The 13,287-nt window shown below is 40.4% G+C and overlaps 1 protein-coding gene across 5 annotated transcripts in view; it reads right to left on the bottom strand.

Annotated features, from left to right (window-relative positions):
• klhl32 (kelch-like family member 32) overlaps positions 1-13,287 on the bottom strand; it is a 40,410-nt gene that overhangs the window by 1,979 nt on the left and 25,144 nt on the right. For 3 of the 5 annotated variants that reach the window (XM_074682948.1, XM_074682950.1, XM_074682949.1), the window contains exons 6-10: positions 11,567-11,782; positions 7,951-8,677; positions 7,780-7,838; positions 4,200-4,401; positions 1,318-1,412 (exon numbers count right to left, since the gene is read on the bottom strand). In XM_074682948.1, the coding sequence (XP_074539049.1) occupies positions 1,318-1,412; positions 4,200-4,401; positions 7,780-7,838; positions 7,951-8,677; positions 11,567-11,782 (1,299 nt within the window). The remainder of the gene's footprint in view (positions 1-1,317; positions 1,413-4,199; positions 4,402-7,779; positions 7,839-7,950; positions 8,678-11,566; positions 11,783-13,287) is intronic. The other 2 variants (XM_074682951.1, XM_074682952.1) reach the window with 1 other exon arrangement.

Genomic DNA, 13,287 nt, shown 5'->3' with positions numbered 1-13,287 from the left:
CAGAATAGAATAGAGTATACTTTATTCTATACTATATTTAACTTTTCTTTTTTTTTTGTATCTTTGTATTTATTAATTATACATTTATTATTTATATGAAATTATATAATTTTTCTATTATTACATAATTTTACTATTTACTTTATTTTAAACTTATTTTCACTGCACACTTATTCCAAAATGTGCAGTCCACATTAAAGAGAGATTACATGTTATATCAACTAAGCATAGCCATAAGCAGCTTTGGCTTCATAATTTTACATGAATATGTAGAGACTGAAAAAAAATACTTCCTATGCAAAAATATTAGAAAAATACATACTTCTTGAATTTTTCACTTTGAAAGCCTTTAAGTTATCACGCTGTCTCCAATAATGACCACATTCTGGTTTTCTTTTCCTTTTTATGTTGTGTCTTTATCATTTATAATAATTTTTTTTCTGGGGAAGTCTTTCAAAACTGAAGGGAAATTGGTTATATTTCCTAAAGGTTTAAATGTCTTTTCCATTTTTACACAAACATTAAAGAGGGGTTATCAGGCTTTTTATGTATTTATTCTGTCCTTCTGGTACTAAATCCCTATTTTTCTCTTACTGGTGTTTTAGAAAACCCTTATTTCAGCCTCTATCTGAAACACTTTATTTTAGCTGCTGTCTCTTTAAGGCACCCTGCTCCACAGACCTCCTTCCTTCTGATTGGCCAGCCCTCTAGAGGCCTTTTCATTAATCATTTAAGAGATCCTGGTGTGATGATCCCATCATTTCAGCAAATCTGGTGAAGCTCTTGATAAAACCTCCTGCATTTTTTTAGAACAGAACATTTTGATCAGTTTTCAGACAGATTCAGGGATTTCTACAACATATGAAAATGTAGAGGTTTGAACATCTGCACATAATTAGTCTGACTGTTCAGTATTCTTACTTTATATCTATGTTTTCAATAAAGGAAAGCGGGATACCCTCTCTCTAACTTAAAAAGATGACTTAAATCATGGGTATATGATAAAAAGTGAGAGTTGTAAAAATTCTTTGTTTAGAAATCAGGCTAACGGAGAAAGAGAGATGAAAAAAAACAAAATGATTAGTGGCTAACAAAATTCAAATAGCCTGTCTCTACCATCTAAGTAAAAATGGTGGTGGGAAGAACAAGAGTTAAACACACAGGCTGTAAATGTCACACTCAGCTCAGTTGCTTTGTGCTGTTAGTCCATCTCATTTTATGCAAAAATAGGCGCCTAATTAACACTACTCTGCGTAATAATCTTGACATGTCACAGCTGTAATGATGCTAAACATAACACATCTTAAAGAACGTCACCTGAATGCAGGCCAGAGGCTCATTGGTCCAAATGGAGTATCCTCCAACCACGTAGATCCTGTCATCATGGACGGCGACTCCAGACTCGTTTTGACCTGGGGAGGACAGAATCGACACAATGTTTCACTGAGCCAGGGAGAGGGCACGCTGTCGATATGACTCCCCGTCCCCCAGAGACAGAGAGGGAGATAAATGGGGAAAGATTGGGGAAGGGCGGGAGAGAATGGAGAGCTGAGATTGAGCCTGGGTTCTCTTTCCTGTGACTTTGTCATAAACTTTTACTGATACAACAGACGGGGAAGATGCTAGAACAAAAGAGGAAAGTCATGGGAAGAGGAGAGGAAAAGTAAGGTCACCTGAACTTTTCAATGTACAGCTTCCAGTAAAGCCTAGGAGATGAAAACAGCTCAGAGCTTGTTCACCAAAGATCCTCTCTCCTCTGGCTCCAGGTTGGTGGAGGAGGAACTTCATCCTACCTCCACCAGGCTGGAGGACGTACAGCATGTGCAGCCTGTAGCTGATATGTATATGTTTTCACCGTACATCATCCCAACGCCTACTCACCTCCAGCAGAGAGATATTCAGTGAAATTATTTTACTGAATGAGAGGAGGACAAAGCTGAGAACTTTACTCAACCTGATCCCATGAATTAAAGATGAATGATGTTTGAATTAATTTACCTGACGCCTCTGAAACGTGGTTTGAAATCATCAGTCATATTAAATACTCGTGATTATATTTGTTACATCAAATCTGGCATTTGAAAGGAAAAACCTGCTTCATCAGGTCTGTGTAGGTGTGATTTGAACAAATTTAAAAGAGAGTGGACTGGCAGCATGAGTAGTTACCCAGCTATAGACATCGTATTTTAATTTAATGTTATATTCTGTCTATTCTGTGAAACGATCAAAACACTTCAAACTTTTGGGTCTTTGTGCTAAGATAAGTTACTTTTCCTTCAAAAAAACTCCATATCCAGAGTGCAGATCAAGATATTTCTGTAGCTCATGATCAACTGGTAAATCATCCCGTGCAGAGATGGCAAGTCAAGAAGTACAAATAACAGTGAATATTTACTTTGTTACTGTACTTTAGCAGATTTTTCAAGTAGGTACCTTTAAAAAATATTAATTTCTCTGACTATTCTTTACTTTTACACAGTTACATTTTCAACATAAATATCCATACTTTCTATTCCTTACATTTCCCAAAAAGGCTTCTTACTTTATAAATAAAGCCTAAGCCTATAGAGGAGACACTGCTGTCTGTGTTTGTGTGTGTGTTTGGTGCATGAAAACTAGAGGAGCTTAGTTATTTTCATCTGTAGTCCCTGGGTATTTCACTCACAATAACACAACACCTGTACAGTGAGAAACAATCGTTGCCTGATGTGCTATTTAAAAAAAATGCGATTAAAAAAGGTTGATGGAGAGTTGGGCCTATTAGCATGATTTGTGACACCATAGTTTAGAAGCTGATCCTGGTCCAATATTCAATGTTCAGAAGTGTGATGTGTTTTACATTTACTTATTTATCTATTTATCTATATAAGCTTGGATCTTCTCCTTCTTAAAAGTGTATAATCTTAATCTTTTAGTTCAATACATATTTATCATTTTATCTGTTTTAACTTAATTATCTTCTTATTTACTGCACTGCTTCTTTCAGCTTTTTAATTTTGTATCATAAAGTTTTAGGTTTACATCATTTCCTCTTTTACAGTTTTATTCTTTAAATATTTTTTTTTATCTTATTTGTGTCTTTCAATTTGGTTGTTTTAATTTCGTATTGTGAGTTTAACATTTTACTTTACCTTTAGTATTTCCTCATTAAGGATAGCGTTTCCACAGTTCCCCAGGTCATCTGCACAGTAAATTGTGTTCACCTTGTGCACAACTGGTGTGGGTTGGTGGAGGGTTGTACACTGATGTGTGTGTGTGTTTATGGGGGGTTATCAGGTCACTTATAATTATTATCATTATTTTTTCTTTTCTTTTCTTTTCTTTTTTTCAAGCAACTTGTGTTGCCACTGTTGCACATGAAAAGTGCTTTACAAATAAATTTTAATTGATTAAGTCACTACCTCACTAATCACTACCTCATTGTCGTCAACAGTTGCCTCATGTCATCAATGCACCTGAACATGGCAACCATTTTGCAACATTTTTTTTTTTGTACAATGTCATTCCTCTCCTCGTGCATATATATATATATATATATATATATATATATATATATATATATATATATATATATATATATATATATATATATATATATATATATATATATATATATATATATATATATACATACACATACACATACACATACACAACAACATACACATACACATACACATACACAACAACATACACAAACATACATAACAAACAACAAACATAATTTTACTTTAGGTCACTTATGTTTGCACCTCACACTGTTTTGCACTGACTGAAGGGCTTTTGCAATTTTGTTGTACTTGTTGCAATGACAAATAAAATTCTATTCTATTCAAAGTGTACAATACCAATGCCTAAAGAGCTATATAGTGAAGTAAATTATGATATTAGGAAGGTAGTGTTGTTAAAACAATAACATTGCTTAAGTAGATTTCATATAAATCATCCTGTGTTTAATAGTTTTGCAGCCAGTGAATCTAGAATAGGAATACTTTTTACCTTTAAAAGTACTTTTGAGTACATTTCAGAACCTAAACGTTTTACTTTTAATTGAGTAGATATTTGGATCAGTACTCTTACAAGTTGTTTTTTTAACATAGGTTTTGTTAGTTCTTCTTGAGTAAGGAATGTGGGTACTTCTGACATCTCTGATCCTTTGTATGACTGTGTAAAAGTATGATCACATGTGTTTCCTTTACTTTGCCCACCCGTGAGGAGGCTGAAGGAGCAGCGCATCCACTGGTCCTGGTCCATGTTGTAGGAGTCGATGTGTCGCACCAGGATGCGGTCGTTGTTGTAGTCCAGGTCGTTCCCGCCCAGCACGTAGAGCTGCCTCCTCACTGCAGCCATGACGTGGTAAACTCGTCTCTGCAACATGGGACTGCGGGCCAGCCACTGGTCCTGAGACGGAGGTGGAGGTGGTGGAGGATGAATTAGGAGGAAAGCAGATGGAGGGAAGAGAGGAGGCAGAAAATGATGCGATGGAGATGAGAAGAAGGTGAGATGTTGTGTAGAGAGGGAGAGAGGGAGGGAAAACAGAGAGGGTGGGAATGGAAGAAGGATGAATAAGAAGATTAATATTTAAGCATATCCATGCATGGGTAATTGATGTATGCTCAGTGCTAGATAAATAACGTGACACTGGAGCTCTGGTTTGTACTAATGACTTCCCTCCCTGTTTCTAATCATATGTTTCAGCCACTCCATTTTACACCGAGGATCCCTGCTCATTTCACTAAGTGTGTCGATGCTTATTTAGTGTGGGTGTGTGTGTGTGTGTGTTTGATTGAGGAAGAGAATGAGAGTGTGCATGTGTGTGTGTGTGTGTGTGTGTGTGTGTGTGTGTCTGCTGGGAGCTGACGGGTGGCCATCTGTTGAGGGTAGAGTGGGTGGGGGGTTGCTGTTGCTCTGGCAGGTGAATGTAGATTCATGGTGAATACAAATGAGAGCCTCTCCCTCCCTTCCTTCACTCTCTTCTTCCGTCCCCTCACTCACACACCGACGTGTACAAACACAGACCCATATGGATATGCACCCTACACATATACCCACTGCATACCTCCATATATACACTCAGGCCTCTTTAACAGCTGGCTCATATACAAACACAAACAGCAACAGCAGTTTATTACATTTACTACAGCCAGCTCTCTGTGCTGGTGTGTGTGTGTGTGATTACAGATAAACAAATATTATTTTGTCTGCATCTGTGATGTCTCAGAGACTGCAAATAAATAATGATTAAATTAACTAATGTATAACTTTATTTGTATACACACACTTGTTATCTCTGCTGCTTTAAAGAGTCATTATAACTGTTTTTCAAATATTGACGATCACTAAAATAATCACACATTGGTTCATTTCCTGCTGTTTACATCCTAAAGTTAGCTTTTTATTTTTATCTTTTATGCAGTTTTTCTAAAATTCACATCATCAGGGGTTTCTATTACTTTCCATATGGTCTGAAAATCAATTAGCAGACTCTCAACATCCGCCTGTTGTGTAATCCATCATAGGGAACATAATGTCAGCGTTAATTTCCTAAAAAAAAACTGTCATTGTTACATTGATTCTCTTTAAGAGCTTTTTTTTTTTGCTCAAAAAGGCTCCAATAACTCAAACTGTTCTTACAAAAATCCATATATGCAGTCACTTTATTAGCTGAAATGTAGTTTCAATGTTGATTTACGTAACTCAAAACCACTCTTCAGACATAAAGCTCATTAAAGTTAAATTGTGAGCACATCAGATGCCCTCTGTCTTTAAAGACTCGTATAAAGAGAAATCTTTCAAACATTCGTAAGTTAAGAGAAGGAAAGCAGGAGAAGGTGAGGTGGCTGTGGCTCAGAGGTAGAGTTGATCATTTTCTAAATCAGAGAGGGATTCGATCCCAGCTCCTGCAGTCACACCCCGGAGTGTCCTTGGGCTCGACAAGGACAAGATCACTAAATGTCTCCAGCTGTTGGTCAACCGTGTGTGAATGATGTGAGCTCATAGTGACAGTCCCTTATTGGAGCAACCTGTGAGATTAGCAGGGTCAAAGTATTTCTCTAGTCTTTTCAGACTGGAAGATAGGAACAGTCCATTTTAACATCACCATAAATAGACTGTATAATTAATGGGCATAGACTCCCCAACATCACCCGTTTCTTTCTGAAATGAAATTTTGAAGCAAAACGGCGATCGCAGTCATATTGTACAGCTATAGGCCGCCTGTCAGTCACATGACCTGAGCTGTGCCTCTGATTGGGTGAGCTCCTGCTCTTAATAACCTCTGAATGGCCTTGTTACAAAAAAGTTCACCCCATGTACAGTGTGTGTTGACAGTAAAATAAATGATTCAGACAGGAGACGTTTTTTGAACCAGACTGTAAATAGGGTAACTTCTGCTTTGAAAACAGTTTTTTTTTTTTTTGGCTTGTTGTGTATTTGATGCTGCGTTCGAGGCAACCCGTAACTCGTATGTTTCCCAGTTGAAATCTCCGAGTTCCAACCTGAAATTGTTCCAGGCAATTTACGACTTTGGTTTGAGCACAAGGAATTCTGGGATGTAAACAAACCAGCATGGCAGAAAATCTTGGTCATTTCAATTACCAAAGGAGCCTGCAAGTTCTTTGTCTAAGTGAAACGTAGGAGGGGAAACGGCGCATGAGGTGCTTACTTTATATTTCACGGTATATGTCGTTATTTTAAAGTGTATATTTTGTTGATTAATGCACTGAACGCCAGAGTTGCTCCCAATGTGCAATGTGTGAACATCAGACTAGAAGTTTACACTTGTAGCCCAGAGATGATAGCTCACAAAAAAACTCACAACTATCTGCAATATTCTAACCTCTTACTGCTGAGGTAGCAGAAATTTACAGGATGCAGGTTCACTGGATTTCCTTTCCTTTTCAGTTTCCATCCTGTCAGGACAAAAATCAGGTGCTTAGGTGGCATCAACACTTTATTTAGGCTGGTTGCATGCTTGTATATCTGTCAATGCAGGGTATCTATTGAACTATGTTTATTTCATGTTTTTAAAAGTCTAAAAACTTTCCTGATTCTTCTGATTTAACTTTATGAGACCACCATTAGTCCATCATAAAGTTGTTTTTGAGCTCTAAAACCAAAACAGTGAAAATGAATAAGACTACATTTGTGATAAAAGGTCAAAAAGGCTGCAAAGTGTAAACCTTGGTCTTTCTTCCCTCTCTGATTGAAACACTCAGAAGGCCTCTCAAGCTGATTTTGCACACGTCATACACTCAAACACAAATCCTCTGGTTTATTCCCTTTGACCATAGCACATGCAATCTACACATCTCCTACCAAGAACATCCTGCAAATGCCTCCTCAGCATGTGCAACCTTCAGACTTATCGTTATAATAAAAGAAGGAGCTATTATTGGACCAAAACACAGAGACAAACTCTTTATATCAGCGGACCTTGGCAGTCAAACAGTGTCTGGTTCTCCCAGGAGCAGCTGTGAGAAACTGGTAAAGTGGATCAGGTCCTGCTATCAAATGCAGAGGTGTCCTTGAGTCCCAAATTACTCACAGTGATGTGGTCCGAGGTGTGTGAATGCATATGAATGGAATGAGTTAATACTGATGATCTCCTACAAGAGCAACCTTTACCGTCAGAGTGTGAATCAGTGTGAGAATCAGTGTAAGAATCAGTGTGTGAGTGTGATGAGTAATGGTTGCAAAAACGGTAGGGTGTCACACAAGTTAACATTTATCACTATGTCCTAAAAGTAACTGACATGCTCTCCTGTGTGTTCCAGTTACCTGTTCTGGGTCATACACCATCAGTCGATTCTGGTACTGAGCCGTGTTTGTCACGCCGCCTGTGAGAAAAAGAAAAAACATGAATTTAACTTTTTGTTTAAATGTGCATGAAGCAGTGAAGCAGTTGGAGTAAAACACGTGAGAGTGCCTTCTTTTTTCTTATCTGAGTACCTGAGACCCAGAGCAGGTTGTCTGCCACACAGCCAGCATGACAGGACAGCGAGCGGTCGAAAGGCTGGACAAACATCCATTTGTTCCTTTTGGGACAGTAGCGCTCCACAGACGGTAGCACTTGCCTCAGCTCGTTCCTTCCTCCAACAGCGTACAGGTACTGACCCAGAGCGCCCAGCACAAAGTGTTCTCTGCAGGCCTTCATGGGGGCTATCTCAGTCCAACAGTTTCCCCTGGGGTCGTATCGACAAGCGGTCCTTACTGCACACGTCCTCCCAGTGGCATGCTCCACCTCCCCACCCACAACAAACAGGAAGTTACCCATCACAGCCACACAGTGGTGGCTGCGCCCGGTGGGCATGGGAGCCAGCTCGCTCCAGTTGGACCCGCCCCCGACTCGTACATGATCCTGTGCAGCCGGGTTGAAGTACCGCAGCTCTCGGACTCTGCTGACCTCCCTCTTCCTCCCCCCTGCTATGTAAAGGGTGAGGGACTGGAAACGAGGCCTTGTGCGTGCTGACTGGCGAAGGGGCTGTGAGAAGGTGGCGTGATGGTAGTCCAGGGCTTCCTCGACAAGTGCTGCGGTCGTTGGGCTGGACTGAACCAGAGGGTGGTTATGGGCGAGGTGATGCAGAGTGGTGACGTCCATCAGGCCGTAGCGGACGTGTTGGAGGAGGTCCTCAGTGTACTGGTAGCGACAGTCGTGTTCCAGCCACAAAACCACCAACTGGAAGCAGAGAGACACAAAAATAAAACAGTTAAATGTTTTCCCTCTATTAAAAAACCTCATTACCTTTACACTTTGTGTTTTTATGCTAGCCCTTGACCCTTAGTTGTTCCTCCCAAACACTGATCATAGATCAAAGAGCCTAACTTACATTATCAAGAGAACAAATGAAACCAAAGTCTATCTAGTAACACCTCACTAAACTACATTTGGACTGTGCATAGGCTACTTGTATAAAGCTAAAGCTCTGTACATTCTGTTGTAATTATAATGCCAACTCATTCCAGTAGGTGGCGGAAATTCACCAAAACCTGCCATCCGCATAGACAAACAATAGCCACGGTTACATGAGGAGTTTTTTGTCTTTCCGAATGTAATCTTTCTGAATGACTTTTCTGAAAACAATAGTATACATGGAAAGGAATATTCCAATTTCTGGTCTACTGGCACCACTATAATCAAACAGAATAGTCAATGGGGCATGCGCAAACAAACGTAAACAAATTGAGGAATGTCTCTAGTTGTGTCTTGCGTCATATCTGAGCATGCACTGAAAGAATGCATCCTGACAACTTTCCATTTGAGGTATTTTTGGCATACTGCAGATTTTGCAAGTTTTCGCATACTACCTACTCCAGACTGAATTTCAGCCAAAATAGTCGGCACTGCTAGTGTAGTAGGTGGTTTGGAAAACAGTCTAAGTGACTGAATTTTACAGAAATCACTGAGAGCTGCTGATCTTTGGGCATTTTCTCACAATCAGATGTGGCTCTCTGAAAACATTTTGGACACTCATGGATTAGACTCTTGATTTGATCCCTGCCTGAGGAGGAGGCCAAGTAATCTACAAGTTAACTCAACTAGTTAGCTGCTTGGCTAACATCTGACTGCACTAAGGGCTGTCCCTGCTACAAACAACTGTTGTTAGCATGGATTCAAAGAAGTAAGTCATCAGTCATGGTTTAGTAACTCATAGTATCTCGAAGTGTTACATACAGTCACAGAAATATGTTATTTTACCTTTTCAAACAAAATTCAGACACCTTTTCACCCTAAATACTTTCATAAACTCTTTAAAAATGTAGAGGGAAACATTATGAGCAGAGGAATGAGTATCAGAGCATAAGGAAAGAAAGTGAAAGTTAGAGAAAACAGATGTCAGATTGTCTTCAGTGTTTCTGGCATTTCCACTTTACTCTTCTGATCTAAGAAAAAAAAAGACCTCTAATCATAATTGTTTTACAGACACCTAGAGGCTATTGTTGCAATGCTAAAGCAAGCCAGCACTTCATCCATTCTTGTCAACAGACACACAAGTACTTATTAATCAGCAGCATTCAATACACAGACTGTAAATATCCACAGGCTCCCTCCTTTTGTTCCACGCAGGCAGACTGGGTTGCAGAAAAAGGATTTAATTGTACTTGAGAGCAGTGGAAGGTTATTTCGCTGCGACGAGGTGTTAATGTGGGCGAGATGACTGGAAATCGCTGATATCAGGAAAGCAAAGTGTTTTTATAATGTAATCTGAGAGGAAAAGGAGAAGTCAGAACAACCTCTGGGTCAGCGGAGACTAGTCTGTCGCTTTTTAGAAAACTTAGCGCAGGTGAGTCAAAAGTCATGGTGTTAAATCAAAAAGCAGACACTGATCTATACATGTTAAAATCAAAGTGATCCAAGCAGCTTTTCCTGTATTTTCCCATCAGCCCATTCTGTAGCTGTGAATATGCAACAAACATTCAAGCCAGGATTGTCTTCTCGTGGTATCTGTGCCACTCTCCTGTCTCCACCAGCCTTTCTCTATCGCTTACCCCTCCCCTTTCCCCCTCATTGCTCTGAAGTGACAGTGTGTGTGTGTCTCTGAGTGTGTGTGTGTGAGCATGTGCACTACGGCAGCTGACTGTGAAGGTCACGCTGCATCACACAACTTCCTCAGGGCACAGAATAAATCAACTCCTTCTCCCTCCCTCCCCTCCACACAGAAAGTGCAAGTGTGTGTGTGTGTGTGTGTAAACCAAGGAAAGAGAAAGAGAGGTTGAGGGAAAAAGATAGCGAAAGAGAGGTGAGGGGAGGGAGCTCCAGAAAGGCAGAGGAAGAAAAAAAAAAGGAAAAATGGCATGAAAGAGGAGCGGGGAAAAAAAACAAAGCCAGAGAAAATGTGATTTCCAGAGCGTGAGAGACTCTAAGAATACTCTGAGTGACAATGATTGACGGGCAAGCTATATCAGTTCGGTATTGGCGTGCACACCCCTCCACCCTTTCGGACGACAGCCCCCGCTTGCCGTTCGCTTCCGTCTGATGCCCAAATTAACCTTCTGGGCGAAGTGAAGGAGCCCAAAGCAGCCTAATCAGAGGCTGATTATGGCGGCGGCGGCTGGCTAAAGGGTCAGGGTAATTGTGCCATCAGAGGCCTGATTGTTTTCAATCAGACGGGCGGCCGAATGACAGCTGGGGGATTGGGGCCCTGATGGAGCCGCGGTGGGCCTAATCAGAGAAGAGAAGGGGAGAAAGACAGAGGGGGAGAGAGATCGTGGGGGAGGGGGGTCTGATTGGTGCAAATGAACAGTCAAAACAGTGAGTCCCCTCCCCGCACTGCTGCTTCACTACACAGAGCCCTCACTTTAACACACACTTTCACATGGATGCATGGACAGACACACATCACACACATCCATCACATGTATGAACATTTATGTAAAAATACTGTATTGGATACACAGTATGAACAGTATTCATGTTAAGTGTGTGTTGAATTTGTTTGCATCTGCGAGCTGACATGACTGCTACTTACTCCCTGTTCATCTAAATATAATCATTACATCAAACTAACTCTATTATACTGCACTGATTCTTCACACACATATGTATGTAAAGGTATACTCCTAGTACCTTCCATATCTCCTCCTCGCTCAGGGAGGTGAGGCGGTCGCTCTTCAGCACCTCCCTGAGGAGGCGGTAGGGCAGCTGCAGGGCCTCGTCCTGCCGGCTCTGGCTCAGTTCAGACAGATGCTCCACCAGGAAGCCCACCACGGCCTCCTCCAGGGCTGGGAGGTGAAACAGGTCGGCCACGCGGTACAGCTCCAGGTAGTTCAGGCTGCTCAGCTCCTGCAGGGTGAATACAGAGACACATGGATGAAAGCAAATACTGACAACTGGTGTTTTTCTCTGTGCTGTCATTTAGCAAAATATGACATCCCACTTAGGAAGTCTTCAAATGTTTTTAAAGGTTTACCTAATGCCAAACGTTTACCCACAGATTTCTGTTTTGTCCTCATCTAGTTAAGTTGCTGGTACCTACTAGACTACCAACCTTTATGTTTTAAAGCCACACAAAGATCTCATACTGGGTCTGCTGGTTTTCTTCAGGTGCTTAGATCAATGACAACATCACAGAAGCCAAATTTAGAGAAGGACTGAGAGAAAACATGAAGAAGAAAGAAAATATCACAGCTGAGGGGAACTGATTCCTCAGTGGAAGAAGACTGCCATCTTCTGGTCGTTTTTAAGTACAGCTAATACACACATACACACACGTCAGTAAGTCCAGCCTCCTCAATCTGAAAGACTTTCATGAATGAATCTTCCAAAGTTTGAAATAAGCATATACAATCTAGTAAAAGTTTTTGTTTTTTTTGGCTATTATGTTATTGTACAGATGAGAAGTAACATTTTATTACTTCAAATAATTGCTTGTATTTAGGTCATAAGTTAAAATAGAAATCTCTTTAAAATACAAGAAAATCTAATCTTAGAAATCAAATATAAGAGCTTTTAAAACCAATTATAGACGTAATGAGAAAATAAAAATTACTAAAAGCATAATCTTGCACAGCAGAAAAGGGGCAGTTAACACTTTAGGGCATGTTTGAAGATGCTGTGAGGAGGATCTGTTTTGATTGGACTGCATCGCCACCTTCCTGGTCCAGAGTTTTATCAGGTGTTGGTTCAATTTGGAACAAATTTCTTTGTTCAAGTCAACTTTTTACCGGATACAATGCGACAAGGTAAGATATTTATCAGTACAGTTACGAAGCCCTATTTTTTTAAACGTGACAACAAGCAAACGTAAGTTTGTATCGTATGTCAGTAGCCGGCTAAATGTAGCGCTAACAGCAGCCCAGTGCTACGACATATCCCTAGGCTAACAATGGACAACAAGCAAACTCGTACAGAAGTGTGGTAGCCGTCTACACATAGCGCTGGCTGCCCAGTGCTCCAAGACATGTCCATAACGTGTAACGTTAGCAAATCCTGGTTATGTCCTGCCAGTCATCTACCAATCAGAGCTAACGTAACCTCACTCTCCATTTTATTGATAGACTCTCAAGTTTGAACAGACCACTGCAGAATAACTGCTGACTGTGGGCTGGAAGCAACATTAGCACAAACAGTTCAACCTCTGTGTTAAATCACTCTCCCACAGGGGCGTAGCTACAATTAGGCAAACACAGGCAGGTGCCTGGGGCCCCAAGATTCCCAGGGGCCCCCAAAGCATCTCTTAAAAACTGATTTATGAAGTTCTCTTCAATTGAAAGCATTTCTTTTTCTAAATCTTACTTCACATGCTTCAAAATACATCAAAAGGCTTAATCTTTAATGATGGTTTTGGG

This window comes from Halichoeres trimaculatus, unplaced genomic scaffold, assembly GCF_033239565.1.
Source record: "Halichoeres trimaculatus isolate MK-OKI-2021-1 unplaced genomic scaffold, fHalTri1.1 fHalTri1_scaffold_12, whole genome shotgun sequence".
In the NCBI taxonomy this organism is placed as follows: domain Eukaryota; kingdom Metazoa; phylum Chordata; class Actinopteri; order Labriformes; family Labridae; genus Halichoeres; species Halichoeres trimaculatus.
Note: the sequence above shows the minus strand (reverse complement) of the source record. Positions and strands in the feature narration are given on the sequence as shown.